Genomic DNA, 23,533 nt, shown 5'->3' on the forward strand with positions numbered 1-23,533 from the left:
CCACGGCTGCTTGAACTGCAGCTGTTTCTTAGTTCCATAATAGCCATGGGGAGAAATAGGTGTTGTCCCCCACCCAGTCCCCTGGGGAGCAACTTAGGAACCAGTGTGATACTTTTCTCAGCAGCACAGGTGACTGAAGCAGTGAATGGGGAGGAGATAATATTAACATGTACCTTGGATAATAATAATAATATTAATAATATTAATAATAATAATTTATTTATACCCCGCCCATCTGGCTGAGTCTCCCCAGCCACTCTGGGCGGCTCCCAATCAAATGTTAAAAACAGTACAGCAATAAAGTGAGATGAGCCCCGCAACCCAAGAGTCGGTCATGACTGGACCTAATGGTCAGGGTTACCTTTACCGTACCTCTTTAGAAGGGACACGGGTGGTGCTGTGGTCTAAACCACAGAGCCTAGGGCTTGCTGATCTGAAGGTTGGCGGTTCGAATCCCCGCGGCGGGGTGAGCTCCCGTTGCTCGGTCCCTGCTCCTGCCAACCTAGCAGTTTGAAGGCATGTCAAAGTGCAAGTAGATAAATAGGTACCGCTCCAGCGGGAAGGTAAACGGCGTTTCTGTGCACTGCTCTGGTTTCACCAGAAGCGGCTTAGTCATGCTGGCCGCATGACCCAGAAGCTGTCTGCGGACAAATGTTGGCTCCCTCTGCCAGTAAAGCGAGATGAACGCCACAACCCCAGAGTCATTCGAGACTGGACTTAACTGTCAGGGATCCTTTACCTTTACCTTTTACTCTTTAGATGCAATTAAGTCTTTCTAACCGGGGGGGGGGGGGCAAAAGTAGACCTGGCATTCGCTTTTCACTTAATTATTTTTTCAATGCAAATAGCAGATCAGCGGGAGGCATATTGTAGCGATGGGGCTGGGGAGAGGGTTAACCCTTTCCCTTCTATGCATGGACCCAAGGAAAACCCCACCCCTAATTCCGGTATTTGCTTTGGGGGAGGACCCCGCCCCCAATTCACTGTACACTTACCAGTTGGAGTCAGGTCTGCTGAAATCCCTTAGCTTACACCACTCTTCCTCAAACTTGGATCCCCAGCTGTGGTTGGACTATAAGTCCCATCATCCCTAGGTAGCAAGACCAGTGGTCAGAGATGTTGGGATCTGTAGTCCAACAACAGCAGGGGACCCAAGTTTGAGAAGCACTGCATTAGATTGACTTCCCTGAATCAATATGTCTAGCATTGCATCACTGCATGCCTCTTTTCAATAGACAGAAGAAGAATTCACAGACAGAACACGGTTTGATGGCTTGAAGTGCGTCCTCAGATCTTCGTCAAACATGTGGACATACCTCTGAGTTAATTCAGGGTCGCGTCCACATGACATGTGTTGTCTAATATGTTGATGCAGAAACAGTTGCACATCCTCTTGATCCTCCGAGATCCATGAAGAGGTCCGGGATCAAAAGTATTTTGGGTGTAAAATCACAGAGGCATGGGTGTGGTTAGGACATGTGTGCCCATTTTTGACCAGGTGGCTGCCAGGGCATGTCTGAATATAAAAAACTGTGGTTCATTCTAGCCCTCCAACCTTTCCCCCCAGAGATGGATGTTGCAAAGAGCGGCAACAGCAGAACTCTGGCCCACGTTGATAACATGGATGAGACGCCATGCTATAATTCCAATGGGTTAGGGTTACGCCTCATCAGCATAGACCCAGTTAAATGGATGGACATGACTAAGACCTTTCAACTAAAACTAAAAGTGTGGGGTCCCACGCACACTGTATATTCGAAGCACACCAGTTCTCCCACGGAATCATGGGAATGGTAGTTTGCCTCGCACAGGGCTACAATTCCCAGGATTCTTTGCAAGGGGGAACAATGTGCTTCAAGTGCATGGTGCGTACACAGCCTAGGTGGACCAGTGGTTGGACTTGGGCAGCATGTGCAACATATATTCAAAGCACACATACATTCCCAAGAATCCTGGGAACTGTAGTTTGTTCAGGGTTCTTGGAATTGTAGCTCTGTGTGTGATAAACTAGTACCCAGGCTGCTTCTTTTTTGGGGGGGCAGGGGGATGTGCTTTAAATGTGCTTTAAATGTATGGTGTGTAGTCTGATGCGACCCAATCATTGTTTGATAACGGGAGCAGTTTCATGATCCGTTTTCCCAGAGCCATGCCTCTTTTAACTCGGCCAGCAGTTTCTCAGTGGGAGTCAAACTGGGATGTGAGGCTGCTTTGTAAGGTAGATCCTTGTGAACGGGGGGGGGGGGGGACAAGGGCACAGAATGCCTTCGCAATTCTTCGCCACGTACCTCGACCATGTTCTAATATTGTTCCTTGTATTGCTTCTAGGAGCACCTTCTGTGCAATCATTGCTCAGCTGACCGAGGAAACCCAGCCCCTTTTTGAAACCACTCTCAAGTCGTACGCCGTCTCCGAGGATGCAGATGCCAAGTTCACCTGCATCGTGACAGGTATGTTAGCACAGGTAGCACAGCAGCAAGATGCAGGGATTCAGATCAAGTGCAATGGTGGTGGTGGTGGTTGTTGTTTAATTAAAATTGTACACCGCCCTTCAGCCATAGACCTCAGAGCGGTCCACGACATAAAATGACAATATAAAAACCACAAAATACATAGTAAAAATATTAACAAGATCAAACGAATAATATCCGTTCCCATAACACATTTAAAAGGGCATCAGATGTCAATCAGCCAAAGGCCTGGTTGTAGAGGAACGTTTTCACCTGGAGCCTAAAGGTGTACAATGAAGGTGCCAGGTGAGTCTCCCTGGGGAGAGCATTCCACAAATGGTGAGCCTCAGAGGATGATCTCAGGGTCTGGATAGGTTCATATGGAGGGAGACAGTCCTTGCTGCATGGCAGTCCTGAGCCCTTTAAGGTTTTATAGGTCAAGACCAGTACTTTGAACTGGGCCTGGAAACCTATTGGCATACCCTGCAGTTGGGCCAGGATTGGCATTATTTGCTCAAACCTTCTTGCCCTGGGGAACAACCTGGCTGCCAAATTCAGCACTCTTTTTCTCTCTCTTTCTCAGGATCCAGCTAGACATGGTGGTGGCAGACGTGTTCGTGTGTCTGCCGCGTTTGCGCATGAAGTCAGATCTAAAATTAGCACTGAATAAAAAAGAACATTTGCAGCATAAAAAGTTACAAGGGTTTAGCAGGAAATTACGGGGCATGCACCAATTGGAAACAATGTGGTATGACCACCCCAAAACTTTTGTAATCACAAACAGTATTGTTTGTATTGTTCTATGTGAAGAAACAGTTCACATAGAACTGCCCTGGTACCATCATGAGCCGAAATCATCCTGAAGCATGATAAAAATAATGTCTGGAGGCTCTCCCAGTTCAGCCCTGAGAGTTTTTTGTCCGTTAACAGGAACTGTACTCTTACAAGTCTTGTGGTACTATCCAGTTCCAGTCAGTTTCCTAGCTCTGGGTGCAAGAACACCTCACAGCCAGTTCTCTCAATCTCAAATGTTTGCTTCTGTCTCCCAAACACTGTGGCGGAATCTCTTAGAGGCGCTTCAGTTTTCTCTTGAGAGACCAAGATAAATGGTTGCAGGCTAGAGCCCTTCTTCTGATAACAGGCCGGATCTGTGCGCTTGTGACAGCTTCTTTCATGGCTTGGAATAATGCGCAAGGGTGTTTTTGGTTTTATAATCCCCTTCCAAGTGGCTGAATTCCTAAACCTGGTAGTTGGAGAAGAGAGTTGATGCCTCCTGCTACTTGCATTTGAACCACACTTTTTTTGCTACTTAGACACCTGCAACAAGCACAGCACCATTCTTTCCCTCCAGCCATTTTCTCATCTTAGGGCACTTCCAGATGAGCTGTTTATTGGGCATAAATCCTGATTGGTTTGCAGGGAGATTGACTTGGCTATTTAATGAGCATTCCTTCCAATCAACCTGAATTTGCCAGGTTGTGACTGTGTCTCAGCCAAAAATAGGGATTGTAAGGAAGGGTAGTCTTTGAGAGGAACCTCTCTAGTTTCAAAAAACAATGCCAAACCCTTTTAAAATCACACTTTTGCAAATGGTATAAATTTCCCCCAAATAGTGAAATAGATTTGCACAGCTTACTCCGCACCCAGATTTCCTTAACGCTTAGTTGCATTTTATTTGGGCCAGTCTATAATTTGATTTTACTGCACACCAGCTGTGGACTTGGATGTACCCTTTGCCCCCAGGGTGATCTCATCTTCGCCTCTCTCCCCTTGGCCTCCTGGTGGGCTTCAAATGCCCTTTCTGCTCCAAGATTCTGTGTCTCTCTCTCTCTGTTGCTTTCATTCCTTGACCAATGGCTGCTGTCTCGATCTCTCTGCTGTCCTCAAAGCAAAGTAAAAATAGCACCTCCCCGATGCATGTCTGGCTTTCCCCATATATTCAGACAATTTACAGTATCCCCACCCCTTCCGTTTTTAAAAAAGCATTTCCTTCCTTTTGTGTAGGCTGGGGGCTTGGCTAGCATGCCTGGTCACTGCTCCTAAGAGTTCAGTGACAGCCTGTATCTTCCTTTGAAATGACAGGAATAAATTATCTCTGCTCAGCAAGAGGGAGGTTAGGCAAGGGCCCAATTGTATCTGCGATGACTAGCATCTTTTGTGTAAGATCCTGGAGCTTTCAGGGACTTCAAAGGGCAACTAGTCCACCTGTGTCGAGGCAGATCTGCTGCTACAGCATCTCTAATAAGTAGTCACTTATTAGTTCAGCCTCTGCATTAAAACCACAGACAAAGGAGAGTGAATCGCTTTCCTCCACACAGCCAAAGAGGGGTGGGAAGACAGGCAAGCCTGCTGAAGTTTATGCAGACAAATACAAAATTGACAAGTGAATAATCCACTCATCCCCAACCTTGTGACCTCCAGATGTTGTTGGGATCTGACTCATTGTCCCTGACCATTGGCCAGGCTGGCTGGGGCTGATGGGAACTAGAGTCCCACAACTTATGGAGTGCACCAGGTTGGGCAAGGCTGGTATAATATTTCTCCTTTCTCAAACAGTAGAGCATGACATGCTTAATTTCAGGGTCGTGGGTTCAAGCCCCATGTTGTTGTTTTGTTTTGGTTCTCTTCTTCTTCTTCTTCTTCTTCTTCTTCTTCTTCTTCTTCTTCTTCTTCTTCTTCTTCTCCTCATACCCCACCCATCTGGCTGGGTTTCCCCAGCCACTCTGGGCCACTTACTGCACATATAAAAACATAGTTGAGCAAAACGATTTCTTGCAGTTCTATTACCCTTCCTCCCAATTGCTTGTTTTCCATTTTAGGGCTGGGTGTCCATCATTTAGCAGCATACAAATGCCTTCAATAAATTAAAAAATGGTACCCAATGTATGTTGGTGGGTTCAGGAACACTTGGCATGTTGTGGGATTACAGAGAATTGCCATCATCTTTCTGCAGTCGCTGTCATAGGAGAGGCTTCCCAAGGGATATGAAATTGCTGATTCTCATTTCACTCTGTGTACCTTCCAAGGAATCAGCCGCTTGTGGCTGTGTGAATGGGACCAAACAGTTGACACGCCTCAAACTCACCTGGAGTCATATTCCTCAGCCCAGAGTTAGGATGGAGAGAGATTCAATTGTTTGCATTTAAAGGCAAACCTCCCCGATTTGCACTTTCTGAAACAGCACAGGAACTGAAACACAGCCATCTTCTATAATTTGTGCTTCTCCACATTTTTCGCAGTGCAGTTCTCCAGTGGAGTAATATGTACAAAAAGGTTTATATTAGGGTAAAATGTGCAAAAGAAGCAGCAGCATAAATTTATTATTTGTGAAAGGAGTGTATTAGGACTGGGCATATCTGGCTTTCAACATCACAATATATCACCAGCTAAATATTTTTATATACTGATATATCACAACGTCTGAAATAAGGATGGAGTTTCATGGTTTTCCCCACATTGTGATCTTTGCACAGCGCGCGCGCACACACACACACTGATTTGCAATATATTGCCAGGTCAAAAATTATGAAACCGATATAAAAATATGGATTTCAAACCTGTTTTGGACAATATATTGATATATCGCCCAGCCCTGGAGTGTATTAGAGGAAATTGCTTTGCAATGTATGTATAACAGACAAAATTGCACACACAAATGTGTGTATTTTAGCACACATTTGCAGTAAAATGTTGATGAATTTTCTCAAGTCCTTTTAATGCATGGCTTGGACTTTTGATTTTTATAATCATTATGTTTTTCATTTGTTGTGAGGGCTGTTCATGGTGAGATAGAAATTTGTAAATAAATATAAGTGGAGAATTGTCTCCCTCACTGGGCTCTAAGCCTATGTCTGCAAGTAAACATGGACCCAGACCCCCTGAAACTGAATATGTATTCAGGAGGGTGGGGGATTTGAGGGGGGAATTAGCCATCTAGGAAAGAGTTAAGTGGCCTCCTGCTCCTCTCTTGACAGTTTTTTTTTTGCTTTTTGCTGCAAATCACACCTCCCTAGCCTCAATTTGCAAAGAAGAAGCAGACAAAATTAAATTCCAGTCCAACTCCCCCACCATAATTTATTTTCGTGAAGTGTGATAAACTTCTCGAGTGAGATGAGATTGCATGTCATTTGCAGGTTTTGTCCTGTATGAAAAAGGGCACTTTCCTCTATGCAAGGAACCTGGCTTTTTCTCCCCAAAACAGCCAGATAAAAATTAAGAAACATCTGCATCTCATGGGCATGGTCTCCTCCAGATGTTGTTGGACTGGCACTCCTGAGATTAATTAATTTTGAGTTTATTAAATTAACACCCCAACCTTCCTCACAGAAGAGCCTGGGGCAGGCTGACCATCACTGACCACTGGCTGTGCTGATGGGAGTTGGAGTCGAGCGATCTCTGGAGGACCTCACCTTGGCTATCCTGCTTGGATTGTGTGGGTTCCTGGGCTGAGAGAGGGGGTGGATACTCTTGGGGCCACGGAGTCTTCAAGCTGGATGTCCTCTGTTCTCCAAGCAGAAATGGCTGGCATGTTTCCAGGCTCTTTCCTGCAGCTGTGATGTCTAACAATTTACTTTAAAAGCAGCTGTTTTGCTTCCCTCCTGGAAAAGGCCATAGATTCTCAGTCGAAACAAAATAAAAAAATTCCTTCCAGAAGCACCTTAGAGACCAACTAATAATAATAATACAGTGGTACCTCGGGTTAAGTACTTAATTCGTTCCGGAGGTCTGTACTTAACCTGAAACTGTTCTTAACCTGAAGTACCACTTTAGCTAATGGGGCCTCCCACTGCCGCTGCACTGCCGCTGCACGATTTCTGTTCACAGAAAAGATCACAACATACCTGAATAAAAAGAATAACCCAATACCCCCCCCCCCGAAAAGAGCCACATTTTAAAAGGGTATAGGATGTCAAACAGATCAACCAAAGGCCTGGTTAAAAAGGAATGTTTTTGCCTGGCACCTAAAGGTCTGTAATGAAGGCGCCAGGCAAACTTCCCTGGGGAGAGCATTCCACAGACGGGGAGCCACTACAGAGAAGGCCCTTTCTTGTGTTGCCACCCTCTGGGGTCAGCAAACTTTCACAGCAGGGGGCCAGTCCACTGTCCCACAGACCTTGTGGGGGGGCAGACTATATTTTTTTGGGGGGGGGCAATGAACGAGTTCCTATGCCCTACAAATAACCCAGAGATGCATTTTAAATAAAAGGACACATTCTACTCATGTAAAAACACGCTGGTTCCTGGACCGTCTGTGGGCCAGATTGAGAAGGCAAGTGGGCCGGATCCGGCCCCTGGGCCTTAGTTTGCCTACCCATGCTCTGGACCTCTGGAGGAGAAGGCACACGAAGAAGGGCCTCAGAAGATGATCTCAGGGTCTGGGTAGGTTCATATGGAGAGAGGCTCCTTGAGGTATCATAGAATCATAGAGTTGGAAGAGACCACAAGGGCCATCGAGTCCAACTCCCTGCCAAGCAGGAAACACCATCAGAGCACTCCTGACATATGGTTGTCAAGCCTCTGCTTAAAGACCTCCAAAGTAGGAGACTCCGCCACACTCCTTGGCAGCAAATTCCACTGTCGAACAGCTCTTACTGTCAGGAAGTTCTTCCTAATGTTTAGGTGGAATCTTCTTTCTTGTAGTTTGGCTCCATTGCTCCGTGTCCGCTTCTCTGGAGCAGCAGAAAACAACCTTTCTCCCTCCTCTATGTGACATCCTTTTATATATTTGAACATGGCTATCATATCACCCCTTAACCTCCTCTTCTCCAGGCTAAGCATGCCCAGCTCCCTTAGCCGTTCCTCATAAGGCATCGTTTCCAGGCCTTTGACCATTTTGGTTGCCCTCCTCTGGACACGTTCCAGTTTGTCAGTGTCCTTCTTGAACTGTGGTGCCCAGAACTGGACACAGTACTCCAGGTGAGGTCTGACCAGAGCAGAATACAGTGGCACTATTACTTCCCTTGATCTAGATGCTATACTCCTATTGATGCAGCCCAGAATTGCATTGGCTTTTTTAGCTGCCGCGTCACACTGTTGGCTCATGTCAAGTTTGTGGTCAACCAAGACTCCTAGATCCTTTTCACATGTACTGCTCTCAAGCCAGGTGTCACCCATCTTGTATTTGTGCGGTCCTGAGCAGTTTAAGGCTCAGGGGGGAGATGAGTTTTTCAGCTTTATGGGCTTCTCTAGATGGTTGGTTTATTCAGAGTGCAACAATAGTACTTGTGGGTAGATTTCTACTGGACTGTCTGCACTGATGGGAAACAAAGCGATATGTCTGCACCAAAGCTTTTGCAGGCGCAAACGGTGTTGAAAGTGGGGTCATGTATAACACCCCTCCCAGCGCCATCGTGAGCACAAATAATCATGCATGCACAAGGACCTGTGGAGGGGGGCCTTTGGCTGTGTACACACCACAGATTCAAAACATGTCCCCAAGAGTTCTGGGAGCTTGTAGTTTACCTTTCACAGAGCTGCAATTCTCAGCGCCCTTCGCAGCTTACAGTTCCCAGGATTCCTGGGCAGGAGAGGACTTTAAGTGTTCTTTAAATGCATGGTGTGTGCATGTTGTGTACAGTGGGAATCCCTCCATGGCATATGCAAAGTGTGCGCATGGTTTCTCCCTTCCCCCCATGCCAAACCTGGCAGCCTCATCTGTGCATGATATCCTCAGTTATAGAGAATGCCCCCAGCAGCAGCACCTGTGACTACTGGCGATGTGTCTGAGAGATGTAATCAGAGTCCCTGGAGGGAAACGGTCTAACCAAGTTCTTGGGCAGGTCTTCAACATGCTGGCGGGGGGCGGGGGGGGGGGAGAGCGAGGCAGCTCCTATTACGGCTCTCTCTGACCACGTCACTCCTGTGATTCTTGGCCAGAAGAACTGCTGAAGGGGCAGGGATGGCAAACCGGCCGGCCCTTCAATTCACTTTGGCCTCTTTGCTGCATTCTGTAGCCACCGCGTCCATGTGGACCAGTCGGAGATCTTGGTAGGGGCAAGGCAAGCCCCTCTGAAAGGATGGTTTTAATGGGCAATTTGACATGGAAATGGACCCGTTGCTACCCCAGTTAGAGTAGTTGGCAAAGATCTCTTTCTCATTTAATTGGAGAAGGGTAGAACATCTGCTTGGTGGGCAGAAGTCCCAGATGATTGATTGATTGATTGATTGATTGATGATTTTCAATTTTATACATTTCAACCATTTTATAATCATTTTAACATTTCAAAATTTGACTTCCTCCCCCCTCTTTCTGTGGTTCCTTAAATTTATTTTTAGTTGCTAAATATCCAAATTAACTTAATTCACTCATTTATTCATCCACTTTAAATACATGCTTTTATAAAACTGCAGGTTATTACAATAATCCTGCCGATGTTCTTATCTGTTTACAATTTATTTGCAAATCTTCCATAAACCATTTTTATTCTTTTATAATAAGTTTGTCATCTTGATTTTTTATTTTTCCGGTAAGTTTCTCCGTTTCTGCATATTCCATAAGTTTTTTGTATCCATTCTTCTTTTGCTGGGACTTCTTCTGCTTTCTATTTTTGGGCAAGTAACATTCTTGCTGCTCTAGCCTCATAATAAATTTCTATACCGTTTGGATAGTTCTCTCCCTATAACTCCCCAAAGGAAAGAAGGGTCCAGATTTAACCCCTGGCACCTCCAGGAAAGCTTGGCGAAGGATTTTGGTCTGAAGCCTCGAAAGGAGGGGATTAAAGCTATTGCATCTTTTAAAAGCCATTCCTGCAACAGAACTGCTTCCTGGCTAGTTGCACTCTTTGCCCAGGACTCACTGCAGTGCAGAGATGACTCCAAATCTGGTTAGAGAGCCCTGCTCTCTCTGTGGGGCTCTCTTGCGCAGTCCTCTCTGTGTGAGGGGACTTCGGCCCCCCAGGCAGCCCTGCCATGGCCTCTCTGCAAGGCGGTGTGTGCCTGTGAGCTGAGATAACTTTTTGAACTTCGCCCAAGTGCCGAGACCTAAGCAGGGGAAGGGAGAGGATGGAATGAGAGACACTGGAGGTCACCTTGGTTGTGGCAAATTGGAAGGACAGTTGCAGAGAGAGGCTGGTTTTGGAAACTGGGAGGAGAGAGGCAGGCACCTCCGGAGAGGAAAAACAGGCAAGGTTTAGATCATCCCCTGTTTGCAGATGTGTGCACTTGTTTTTATCCTGCCCTGCCTATGCACGTTGGGGTGGGTGGGTGTCTTCATTTTATCCTCGCAACAATCCTGCGAGGTAGACCAGGCTGAGAAGCAATGGTGGCTCAAGATCACCCAGTGTGGTTTATGGCTGAAGGGAGACTTGAACTTGCATCTTTCCAGTCCATGTCCCAATAACTGCATAACCAGATGTGGAAGAGGACAGGGGGATGTGCCCCCTTCTGTAGAGATTAGGGAATTTCAGCAGGTAAATCTACACCCCTGAAATCCTTTGGCACGGCTTTAAAAGGGCGCAGGAGCCTTGTTTTCCTTGGCATCTGGCCTCTCTATCTCCTGTGAAAACTGGCTCTGGCGGAGGAGCCGCTGTTGGCTCTTTGGTTGCCTCCGAATCCTGTCCTGCAAATCCAGGCTCTGGGATTCTGTGGTTAAGAAAAAGGCTATGTGAAATAAATAATGGCAGGCGGATACATCTGTGTATTTGCATAGTGTGTGTAGGTCCTCAGAACCGCATTCCTGTTTACAAAGCCGACCTCTTATATTCCCAAAGCGCACCTGCTTGGAGCAAGAGGCGACCAGAGGCTCTGGTCATCTTATTTTTCCACAGTCCCTAAGTCAGAGTTTAGAGCCAGTGAGTGGCCTTGGAGATCCTTAGTCTCCTGGATTACCACCTTAAGGCCCTCTGGACAAGTCACTGCAGAACTGTTCCTATACCCATTCAATATCTTGTAAGTTTGACTCCTATTTCAGCGGGGTGGGGTGTGTGTGTGGGTGTGTTCGTGTTCTGGCAGGAGCTTAATCCTCCCTCTTGTGGACCAGAGATAACCAGGGAAGCACAGCGGAAAACCAAGCTGCTCCCTGGACGCTTTCCCCCCACAGTGCAAACAGTGTGTAAATCAATAGGAATGGGTTTAGGAAACGAGTCTTATGTTAATGCCTCGGGTTTAAAGCTGTAATTATCACTGTGCAAACATCCCTGAAGCTTAGAGGGCATGCTGAATGCGCTTTGCAAGAATATGATCCAAGCTTATGCACGGTTCCCAGAATGGGCACTATTCAAGAGCCACTTAAGGATGAAACTGTCTGGGATTGAGCTGCTTTCCTTGGGTATATTCACGCACCCTGAGCTTTTCTCGAATCCAGAGGCAGGAGAAGGCAGCAGTTGCCTGCAGATTGCTTGCTGGAGAAACGCTGCCTTTTGAGAATTAGCTATGGCCAAGCTCCCCTCTTTGCTCACTTTGGCTCGGCTCAGGATAAGCCGAACTCTTTCCTCAAACATCACAAAATAGCTCAAATGATTTCTGAGGCAAGCCAAACTGATTTCCGAAGCCAACATTCACTTGCTCGGTCCCTTAAATTGCTGTAGTCCTTGGGGAAACAACATTTTCCAGGGATTATTTGCTGTATTTCCCTCCCTCCTGTTTGTTAGGAGGCTAGGATTTGCCCTGGGGGGGGGGTGGAGGTGGGCAAATATGGCTGGCTGGCAAGATGAGTTTTTTTGTATTTTTTTGTGGGGTGTGGGCTCCGTGGGGAATCAGAATTCAGGAGAGTGATGCTCGTTGCGCATTTGAATCATAGAATAATAGAATCATAGAGTTGGAAGAGACCACAAGGGCCATCGAGTCCAACCCCCTGCCAAGCAGGAAACAAACAAGCATCATCGGCTCCCGAGTCTTATGCTTACAAGTTGGGAAATATGAGCCTTGACTCCTCTGAGTCAAAGGCATATCTAGCATTGTGTACCACACACTGATCCCAAATGTCCTCTCAGTTCCCCCGGGGACATTTAGGCTGTAAGGAAGGAGTGGGGGAACCTGTGTTGCTAGGATACAGCTCCATCACCTCTGACCATTGGCCATGCTGGGCTCTGATGGGTATTGGAATACCAAAACTGCCTAGAATCTGTGGTGGATGGTGCCCATTGGGACTAGTGAGACAGAAGATAGAGGGCCTGGCAGTAGCTGGAGCCCAGAGCCAAGGATAAACAAAGCCAATCTGTTCTGGTTTTGCCCCTAGTTAGTTCCATGCTGAGAACACAAAGGGTAAGGTCTTCTAGTAGTTGTGTGCCCCAGGAATTTAGGTGAGGGCCAGCCATGGATGAGTTGAAGAGGGTTGAGTCAGTGAGTGGTGGTGAGCAGTGAGTTGGCCCATCTAGTGCCTAAGCAGGAAGAAGCTGGCAGGCAATGCCATCCCCTAGACCAGTGTTTCCCAACCTTTTTTGGGCAAAGGCACACTTGTTTGATGAAAAAAATCTCGAGGCACACCACCATTACAGCCCCGTGACGTCAGCGCGCAGCGTCATGCCGGGAGGGACGCACGAAAGTGTAAGTTTCAATTTTTTTTCCTCCCCCTTTCCGGGGAACCTCCAAGCTTTGGGGGTGGGGGGGGGAGGAGGCAGCAAAGCGAGGCAGGAAGGAGAGCGCGGCTTGGCTGGGTGAGCTTTGGCAGGGAATGAGAGCCGCGAGGCGGGCGCTGCGGACGGAGGCGCTGCCCGCCGAGCTCGCAGGCAGCCAGGCAGGCAGACGGCGAGAGCCCCGCGCTGGGCGGCCTCTCCTCGCCGCCGCCGCCCCGCCTCTCGCCGCCCGACTCGCCCGCCTCCCTCCAGGCAACATCTCGCGGCACACCAGGCAACATCTCGCGGCACACTAGTGTGCCGCGGAACAGTGGTTGGGAAACACTGCCCTAGACTGGATCAAATATGGAGGCAGACTGTGAGGGCAGGCTGAGGTTGGTGGGGCACTGCCCCATTTGCCCTCATGCATCAGCCTCCACTGTCCGGAAGGTCACAGGTTCTCCAACCCCTGCTCCATGAGGGGCTACAGGTGCAAAAGCTACACTGCAGGAGCTGTCTCTCTGTGCCCTCTCTACCTGTCGGTACAGGGAGGACTGGACCCAGAGGAAGCTATTTTGTAAGGCAAGCGGGCAACTTTAACTCTCCTTGGAGGGGTAAGCAACTTTAGAGACGAGAGATTCCCCCCCCCCTGGCCCATCTTAGTTCCGTATGCCCATAGCTGATCCTAGCAAGAATATAGCCTGTTTGGCTCAGAAGCAGCCAGTCACACATGTTATCATGATGTCATTGTACTAAAAAGGCAGATGGCATCTGTCATCCAATGGCATTTGGAGGGCACAAGCGGGCTGTGATGCAACCGCTGTTGCTTCTGTCCAATGGAAACTTTGGGTTCAGTTTACAGACTGTGATGCTTGGTTCTCCATGGAGCTTCTGGTCCACTGCTAAGTGTCTGTTTTTTAACCTTAGGTTTCCACCCCCCCAAAGCAGGCTCACTTCCTAGAACAGCGGGGATGTTCTCATCGCCCATTTATGTCAGATGTGACAAGAAAAGATCACCTGATCTGCACTACACTCTTCCCAAGTCATGCTTACGAACGGTTGTTTGTTCCGACGGGTGAAAACCTGCCATATGGTGAAAAACTTCCCATATGATTTAGCAGCAAAGGGGTTTCCTCTTCACTTTAACATGCAATTAATTTAAGCACAGGTTGACTTTGGCAGGCCATGCTGGAATCCCGATGAATCAGGTTTCAGAGGGTAGTTTGTTTTTTTGGTACGTCTAGATCGCAACTTGCCATGTCCCAATTTAACCTGCTTTTGGGAGATAGTTTAGCATGTGGTTCAGTTGCAAACTGGACATTTGATGCAACGTTTGTAAGTCTGGGTCAGCCTACCCTCCTTTTGCATCTGGACGGTCAGGAATATTATTTCCTTGTTTTACCTTCCTTTGTATCCTTCCCTTTCCTCTGTTGTCTCCCCCAAATTTCTGGATTTTGGGCCTCATCTGCATGATGCATGCAAAGCAATATTGTGCCACTTTAAACAGTCATGGCTTCCCCCAAAGCAGGGGTCTGCAACCTTTAAGACAAAAAGAGCCACTTGGACCTGTTTCTGAAGGAAAAAAAACTGGGAGCCGCAAAACCATAACACTGCATATATTGTTTCTTACCTTAATGGTAATGACAGCGGTAATCTGGTAATCTGGTAATCTGACAGCGGGCGGGAAGGTGACGTCGGGATGGTGCGTGACTAACCCACGCACCGCCCCCATGCGACGTCACAGCCAGTACAGCGCCCGCCACAGTGGGGAGCGTCGGGCGCACAATGCGCCTCCTCCCCTCACTAGTATCTGCCCCGGGGCCGCGGCAAAGGTGTAAAAGAGCCACATGCGGCTCTGGAGCCGCGGGTTGCAGACCCCTGCCCCAAAGCATTATGGGAACTGTAGTTTGCTAAGGATACTGAGAGTTATGAGACCCCTATTTCTAGAGAGCTACAGTTTCCAGAGTTCCATAGGAAAAGCTATTGATTATTAAACCACTCTGAGAATTGTAACTTTGGGGGTGGGGGGAGGACAGGCACCATTATATTTTTATTATTGTTGCTGTTTGTTTATTTAGCTTATTAGTTGCACAGTTTTACAGAATAAATCGAAGGGACTTACAACAATAAATAAATCATTCGTTTAAACCAGCATAAAATAAAACATAAAAGTTTATTAAACTGGCATATTTTTAAAAAGACAGGATTAAAATACCCACTCACTGAAAAAGACTACAGATTATTAAAAGCCAAAGGTTTTGCGGAAAAGAGAAGTTTTAGTCTGGTGCCTAAAGATCAGTAATGCAAGCCTCTCTAGGGGGAGCATTCCACACGTGGGGAGACACCGCAGAAAATACACATTTTTGTGTTGCTACCCTCTGCAACTCCCATGGAGGAGGCACATGATGCAAGACTTTGGACAGTAGTCGTGGGGTCCAGGTCAGTTCATATGGGAAAAGTGGTCCTTGAGGTATTAGGGTCCTGAGCCACAGTAGCTTTCTGAGCACAATTCATAGTGGTGGTGTTGACCTTTAAAGCCCTAAACGGCCTTGGCCCAGTATACCTGAAGGAGCATCTCCACCCCCATTGTTCTGCCTGGACGCTGAGGTCCAGCGGCGAGGTCCTTCTGGCGGTTCCCTCTCTGCCAGAAGCCAAGTTACAGGGAACCAGGCAGAGGGCCTTCTCGGTAGTGGTGCCCAACCTGTGGAACGCCCTCCCACCAGATGTCAAAGAGATAAAAAAACCACCTGATGTTTAGAAGACATCTGAAGGAAGCCCTGTTTAGGGAAGTTTTTAATGTTTGATGTTTTATTGTGGTTTTAATATTCTGTTGGGAGCTGCCCAGATGGGCGGGGTACAAATAATAAATTATTATTATTGTTGTTGTTGTTGTTGTTACATAAGACTTCAAAGGTCAAAACCAACACTTGGAATTGGGCCCAGAAACTAATTGGCAGCCAGTTCTTGGCCAGGATCAGTGTTAACGGGCTCAGACCTTCTTGCCCCATTGAGCAACTTGGTTGCCAAATTCTGGGCCAGTTGCAGTTCCTGAACCCCCTTCAAAGGCAGCCCACATATAACAAAGTGCAGTAATTTAACCTAAAGTTTACTAGAGTGTCAGCCATAGAAATTAGGTTATCCCTGTCCAGATTGGGGCACAGCTGGAGCACCAGCCAAAGCTGACGGAAGGCACTCTGTTCCTCCGGGGACACTTGAGCCTCAAGCAACAGTGGGCAGATACCAGACTTTTCCTTTAGTCGTGCTCAGTTGCAGCCCTTGTTGCTGCTTCTTTGCCTCAGGCTCTCTTTGCCCCAGCCCTATAAACACTGGACCATCTTCCCAAACTTCTGCAGCTCGAATCAATCTCTCTTTTGCAACCAGGACAGCCACGCAGAACAGAGCAGTTTCTGGTATCAACCTGTATGTGGCAGAATGTGGGGCTTTCCCGCATGCACCTTGGAATGATGTTCATCTCGGGGTTATGCGCTCCTTGACTCCCGTGCCCCAATTCCTGCTAATGTGTCATGTCCTAATCAGGTTACCCGCAACCGGAAGTGACCTGGTACAAAGATGATGAAGAGATGGACAGATACTGTGGCTTGCCAAAGTACGAGATCTTTCGTCATGGGAACCGACACACGCTGCAGTTGTACAAGTAAGGAAAGTGTGTGGCCGGGGTGCATTTGTGTGTGTGTGTGTTGGGGATACCTGTTAGCTAGCTGTGGCTGGTTTGAATGTTGAGGAACATTGGCCTTCTGAAATATACAATCTGTTCAGGCCTCTATCACTTCCTAGACTCAAGGCCAAAGGGGCTCTTGCATCCTATGCATGAGGAGATAAAAATTCCCAGATCCATGGAACTGCCATTATTCTTATTCTTATTTGAATTTATATACTGCCCTATACCTGGGGGTTTCAGGGCAGTTCACAGAATAAAAGCCATGCTTCAGAGGTCCAGTCACTCCTTTTGATGATGATGATGATGATGATGATGATTTTCACTTTTGTACATTTCAGTAATTTCACAATCATTTTAACATTTCATAACTCAACTTCCCCCCCCCCCTTTCTGTGGTTCCTTAAATTTATTTTTAATACTTTCTGCATACCCAAATTAATTTGCTCATTTATTCTTCTACTATAAATATCTCCTCTTATAAAACTGCAGGTTACCACAAGAATCCTGCCAATGTTCTTATCTGTTTAAAGTTTATTTGTAAATATTCCGTAAACCATTTCCATTCTTTCATGAAAAAAAGTTTGCTATCTTGGTTTCTTATTTTTCCGGTCAGTTTTGCACACTCCCTTTTCTTTTTCACAGAAGACATAAGAACCTAAGTGGAGCCTGGCGGATCAGCCCAATGGCCCGCCTAGTCCACCATCCTGTTCTCACAGTGGAAACCTGCAAGGAGGATTTGAGCGCGAGGGCCCTCTCCCCTCCTGTGGTTTCCAGCAACTGGTGTTCAGAAGCACAGCTGCTTCTAGCTATGGAGACAGAGCCTAGCCGTAATGACTAGTAGCCATCAATAGCCCTCTCCTCCCTGATTCTCAGCCAGGTTTGGTTGGTGGACCAGGGGAGCTAACCAGATACAGTGGTACCTCGGGTTACAGACGCTTCAGGTTACATACGCTTCAAACCCAGAAATAGTACCTCCGCTAACCCAGAAATAGTACCTCAGGTTAATAATAATAATAATAATTAATAATAATAATTTATTATTTATACCCCACCCATCTGGCTGGGTTTCCCCAGCCACTATGGGCAGCTTCCAACAGAATATTAAAGTACAATAACCTATTAAACATTAAAAGCTCCCCTAAACAAGGCTGCCTTCAGATGCCTTCTAAAAGTCTGGTAGTTGTTTTTCTCTTTGACATCTGGTGGGAGGGCATTCCACAGGGCGGGTGCCACTACCGAGAAGGCCCTCTGCCTTGTTCCCTGTAACTTGGGTTAAGAACTTTGCTTCAGGATGAGAACAGAAATTGTGCAGTGGCGGCAGTGGGAGGCCCCATTAGGGTACCTGGTACCTCAGGTTAAGAACCTCAGGTTAAGAACAGTTTCAGGTTAAGAACGGACCTCCAGAATGAATTAAGTTCTTAACCTGAGGTACCACTGTAATGGCCATGTGCCTGTCCCATTCACATATCAGTAGGAGCAGGGAACCTCGTGTGAAAAAAGTGCGCTGTCGCAGAGCGTTGTGCTTTCCACAGCGCTCCACCAGATACCTCAGGGAAGCTCGCAGACAGTGGGTGAAGTGTCTGACCGCCCACCCTTGCTCCCCAGAAAATGGTATTGAGTGGCAGGCTTCCCCTTTCCAAGCCCTTCATTGAAGATATGGTGGCTAGTGGCCATTGGCAGACGTCCCCTGCGTGATTTTGCCTTGTCTCCTTTTGAAGACATCTGAGCCAGGGATAGGGAACATATGGCCTTCCAGATATTGCTGGATTCCAACTCCCAGCCGCCCCAGCCAGCACGACCAGTGGTCAGCGACGGGTGGGAGTTGCAGCTCAGCGACCTTTGGAGGGCCACAGGTTCTCCCCTCCTGATCTGAGCTGTCAGCTGTCACCGTCTCTTATTGCAGCCAATTCTATAAATTCACGGCCTGCCCTGTGAAGAAGTGCCTGCTTTTGTCTCTGCCGAATCTTCTGCCGGTCAGTTTCCTTGGATGACTCTGAGTTCTATTCTAGTGTTTTTAGAGGACAATTATATAAGCTTCTGACCTTTAAAGCCCTAAACGGCCTCGGTCCAGTATACCTGAAGGAGCGTCTCCACCCCCATCATTCTGCCCGGACGCTGAGGTCCAGCGCCGAGGGCCTTCTGGTGGTTCCCTCATTGCGAGAAGCAAAGCTACAGGGAACCAGGCAGAGGGCCTTTTCGGTAGTGGCGCCCGCCCTGTGGAACGCCCTCCCATCAGATGTCAAAGCGATAAACAACTACCTGACATTCAGAAGACATCTTAAGGCAGCCCTGTTCAGGGAAGTTTTTAACGTGTGATATTTTACTGTATTTCTGGTTTCTATGGAAGCCGCCCAGAGTGGCTGGGGAGGCCCAGCCAGATGGGCGGGGTATAAATAATAATAAAATAATAATAATAATAATAATAATAATAATAATAATAATAATAATAATAATTATTATTATTATTATTATTATTATTATCTGTCATGTCTCCCCCATCACCCTTAAGGCACTTTTTCTCTAAACTAAAATCACCCTCCAGTTTTTGTGATGGTCACCACCTTGGGTGGCTTAGAAGAGGGTGAGGCAATCTCCTGGAGGATAAAGCTGCCCATATATCCTAGGCAGGATGGCGAAGTTCTCCCTCCACAATCAGAGGCAGCAGGGTGCCTCTGAATATCAGCCACTGGGGACCATCAGTGCAGAGGGTGCTGTTGCGTTCCTCCTTCTGAGATTCCCGTGGGCTCCTAGTTGGCCATTGTGAGCAAAGGATGCTGGCCTAGATGGGTCTTTGGACTGATCCAGGAGAGCCCCTCCTATGTTTCTATGCTGCAGCCTTTCCCTCTATGGGAGAAACCCCTGATCATTAGGGTTGCTCCTTTCTGCCCCCCTTTTGGTTCTACAGTGCTCTTTTTGAGATGAGATGGGCGTTTGGTCGGTGAAGCCTTCCCATATGTACCTTCAGCATTCTGTTTGCACTGTTTTAAAAACTATTTTAAGGTTGTTGTTTTTTTAAAAAATGATGTATTTGTAAACCACCTTGAGATGCACGTAGCAAGTGATTCATAAATTAAATAAAAATAAGAATATTACTTCAGCCACTTTTCTCTTTTCCCAGCTCACTTCCTTTGCTTTTTGATGGTTCAGATTGCTTTACCTGTGTCTCCCAAGTGTTCTGTTTTGTTTTGTAATACTTATTTTATGTCAATGGCCCTGGGGGTTTCCTGTTGAAGAATGCTGTAAAGGTATAGGGACCCCTGACCATTAGGTCCAGTCGTCACCGACTCTGGGGTTGCGGCACTCATCTCGCTTTATTGGCCGAGGAAGCCGGTGTACAGCTTCCGGGTCATGTGGCCAGCATGACTAAGCCGCTTCTGGTGAACCAGAGCAGCGCACAGAAATGCCGTTTACCTTCCCGCCAGAGCGGTACCTATTTATCTACTTGGACTTGACGTGCTTTTGAACTGCGAGGTTGGCAGGAAAAGGGACCGAGCAACGGGAGCTCACCCTGTCATGGTGATTTGAACCGCCGACCTTCTGATCAGCAAGTCCTAGGCTCTGTGGTTTAACCCATAGCACCACCAGCGTCCCTTCGAAGGATGCTGTAGAAATGCTTATAATGAATTATACCTTTTCCTCATTAAGGATGGTCCCATGCACAAAAACTATATCCTCCCCCCCCCCCCCCGTAATACTAAAGCGTCTGTTTTCTGTTGCTAGGATGATAAAATTGAAAAGTTGGAAGAGACACCTCACTCCCAAGGGTCATCAAGTCCAACCCCTTTGCGATGCAGGAATCTTATTTATAGCATTAATGACAGATTAATCTCTGCTTAGAAATCTCCAAGAAAGGAGAGTCCACAACCTCCCAAAGGAGACCGTTCCACTGTAAAACAGCTCATACTGTCAGGAAGTTCTTTCTGATGTTTAGTCGGGATCTCCTTTCTTGTAACTTGGAAAATGTGGGCACACATGTTTGCACACTGAAGCGGTCCTGTCATTTGAGATGATGTTAGTGATGGTGTGGGAGCCAGCACCATGAGTGTCATGTGCGGCAAACTCCGTACCGCCAGTTGCATAGTGCTCCTGATTTCCCTATGATGGTACTTCCCCACCCAGACTCAATACTTTGGACGGCAGTGTTAAATGGGACTGTTGATGTAAAGCTCAAGCAAAGTTTGTATAAAATGATTTTTGGATGGCGTTTGACACCAGGTTGTCTCAACCGTATATATAAAAAGGACAGCAGTCTGTGTTAGAGATGCAAGATGTTGAATGCTGGCATTTCACATATTGTTATGAGTTTGGGTGAGGGGGTCGGCTGCATGCCTGAGCTCCTTCTAGCTCCTAGATCCAGCATGGATTCAATTCCTGGAATAGCTAGACTAGTTTCCTGGTGAGCTAACAGCCCTCTAAATAGTAGTATTAGTAGCGGTGGTGGTGGTGATGACGACGATAATAATAATAATAATAATAATAGTAATAATAATAATAATAATAATATGATTTATTTATACCCCACCCATCTTGCTGGGTGAAATATACTTGGAGTCAAGAGTGGATTTCATTCTCTTTATTCAGCTCGTAGTAGTGAGGAATGCAAGTTCCCCCAATTATCTGCTTTATATACATTATTTACACAATGGGTGTCACATGATTGGCTAATTCTGGGATTCTCCCGTAGGCCAATAAGGTTGCGGCTACACTTCCACCTGGAGTTTGATTGGGTGGCTCCTGTGGACCAATCAGACTACTGCATTCTGGATCCTATTGTTCTAGGACCAATCAGATTGCTGCAATTTGGATCCTATTCAACTCAGTGCATAACATTGGGTTTCCCCAGCCACTCTTGGCAGTTTTCAACAAAATATTAAAAATACAATAAAACATCTGACATTAAAAACTTCCCGATACAGAGGCCATTAAGTGGTAATAGGCTGCCCAAATACATCACAGGGGGAAACAGCTTGCAAAAATGCATGTATTAGTCAAAACCGTATTTTAAAAAAATGTATATTCTAGGAGAGCTTTCCATTAAAATGCTGGTGAAATATCATGAGGATTAAAAAAAATCCTGCAAAAATGTGGAGAACTGGATTTTGAGATTAAAAAACCGAGAGACGGAGAGAACAAAAATGGACAGATTTGCGCACCCCTGTCTACTACAGATCTATGTGTGGTCATTCTCCTAAACTGGGCTGACTGAGAAGGAAATGTCTCTTGGCTCCTTCAGTATTGGTTTAATCCCTACATCCACACTCAGGATCCAGGGTGCATGCTCATTGCTGTCCAAGAATGTGCAAAGAGGACAGCCTGTACGACGGAGGGGTTTCAGGGCTTATCTACAGCGCAGCTACAGTTTATTAGCTTTCCTGAGGTAATCTAGCAAGTGCCCATTCAAATGCATTAGCGCATCAGTTCAATATGTGACATGTGTGGTGCTGTTTTCCATTTTTAAAAGAGTAAGACACTAAGCATCTCTCCCACTCCTCCTCAAATTGAAAAGTAAATCTGTTTATGTAATTCTGACAACAGTAACTAGCATAGCATTTATGTAATTCTGACTACAGTAAGTAGTGTAGCAGCCAAGACTACAATCCTGTGCCTACTTACCTGGAAGCACATTCCATTACACTTGCCTTGTTTATTAACAGATGCTTATGGAATTGCACTATAAGTTAGGATGGGGAGAAATTTGATTATGTTCACATTTTAAGGAGAAACTGCCCGATTTACACTTTGGAGGCAGTATGCTTCTGAATGCCAGTTGCTGGAAACTGCAGAATGGTAGAACCATCAAATTGCAAAGTTGGAAGGGATCCTGAGGGTCATCTAGTCCAGCCCCCCTGCAATGCTGGAAACTCAGGTAAAGCATCCATGACAGGTGGCAATCCAAACTGCTTAAAAACCTCCAACAATGGCGAGTCCACCACCTTCCAAGGAAGTCCATTCCTCTGCCAAACAGTTCTTGGGCCCAGTCTTATTCAACATCTTTATCAACGACTTGGATGATGGACTCAAGGGCATCCTGATCAAATTTGCAGATGACACCAAACTGGGAGGGGTGGCTAACACCCCAGAGGACAGGATCACACTTCAAAACGACCTTGACAGATTAGAAAACTGGGCCAAAACAAACAAGATGAATTTTAACAGGGAGAAATGTAAAGTATTGCACTTGGGCAAAAAAAATGAGAGGCACAAATACAAGATGGGGGACACCTGGCTTGAGAGCAGTACATGTGAAAAGGATCTAGGAGTCTTGGTTGACCACAAACTTGACATGAGCCAACAGTGTGACGCGGCAGCTAAAAAAGCCAATGCAATTCTGGACTGCATCAATAGGAGTATAGCATCTAGATCAAGGGAAGTAATAGTGCCACTGTATTCTGCTCTGGTCAGACCTCACCTGGAGTACTGTGTCCAGTTCTGGGCACCACAATTCAAGAAGGACACTGACAAACTGGAACGTGTCCAGAGGAGGGCAACCAAAATGGTCAAAGGCCTGGAAACGATGCCTTATGAGGAACGGCTAAGGGAGCTGGGCATGTTTAGCCTGGAGAAGAGGAGGTTAAGGGGTGATATGATAGCCATGTTCAAATATATAAAAGGATGTCACATAGAGGAGGGAGAAAGGTTGTTTTCTGCTGCTCCAGAGAAGCGGACACGGAGCAATGGATCCAAACTACAAGAAAGAAGATTCCACCTAAACATTAGGAAGAACTTCCTGACAGTAAGAGCTGTTCGACAGTGGAATTTGCTGCCAAGGAGTGTGGCGGAGTCTCCTACTTTGGAGGTCTTTAAGCAGAGGCTTGACAACCATATGTCAGGAGTGCTCTGATGGTGTTTCCTGCTTGGCAGGGGGTTGGACTCGATGGCCCTTGTGGTCTCTTCCAACTCTATGATTCTATGATTCT

The 23,533-nt window shown here is 46.7% G+C and overlaps 1 protein-coding gene across 2 annotated transcripts in view; it reads left to right on the forward strand.

The window, feature by feature from the left end:
- The window catches only part of ALPK3 (alpha kinase 3), a 74,795-nt gene that overhangs the window by 15,840 nt on the left and 35,422 nt on the right, over positions 1 to 23,533 (forward strand). For both annotated transcript variants that reach the window (XM_081169175.1, XM_081169176.1), the window contains 2 exons: positions 2,326 to 2,447; positions 16,475 to 16,592. In XM_081169175.1, coding sequence (XP_081025301.1) covers positions 2,326 to 2,447; positions 16,475 to 16,592 — 240 coding nt within the window. The remainder of the gene's footprint in view (positions 1 to 2,325; positions 2,448 to 16,474; positions 16,593 to 23,533) is intronic.

This window comes from Podarcis bocagei (genome assembly GCF_964188305.1).
Source record: "Podarcis bocagei genome assembly, chromosome: 14".
NCBI classification, from domain to species: domain Eukaryota; kingdom Metazoa; phylum Chordata; class Lepidosauria; order Squamata; family Lacertidae; genus Podarcis; species Podarcis bocagei.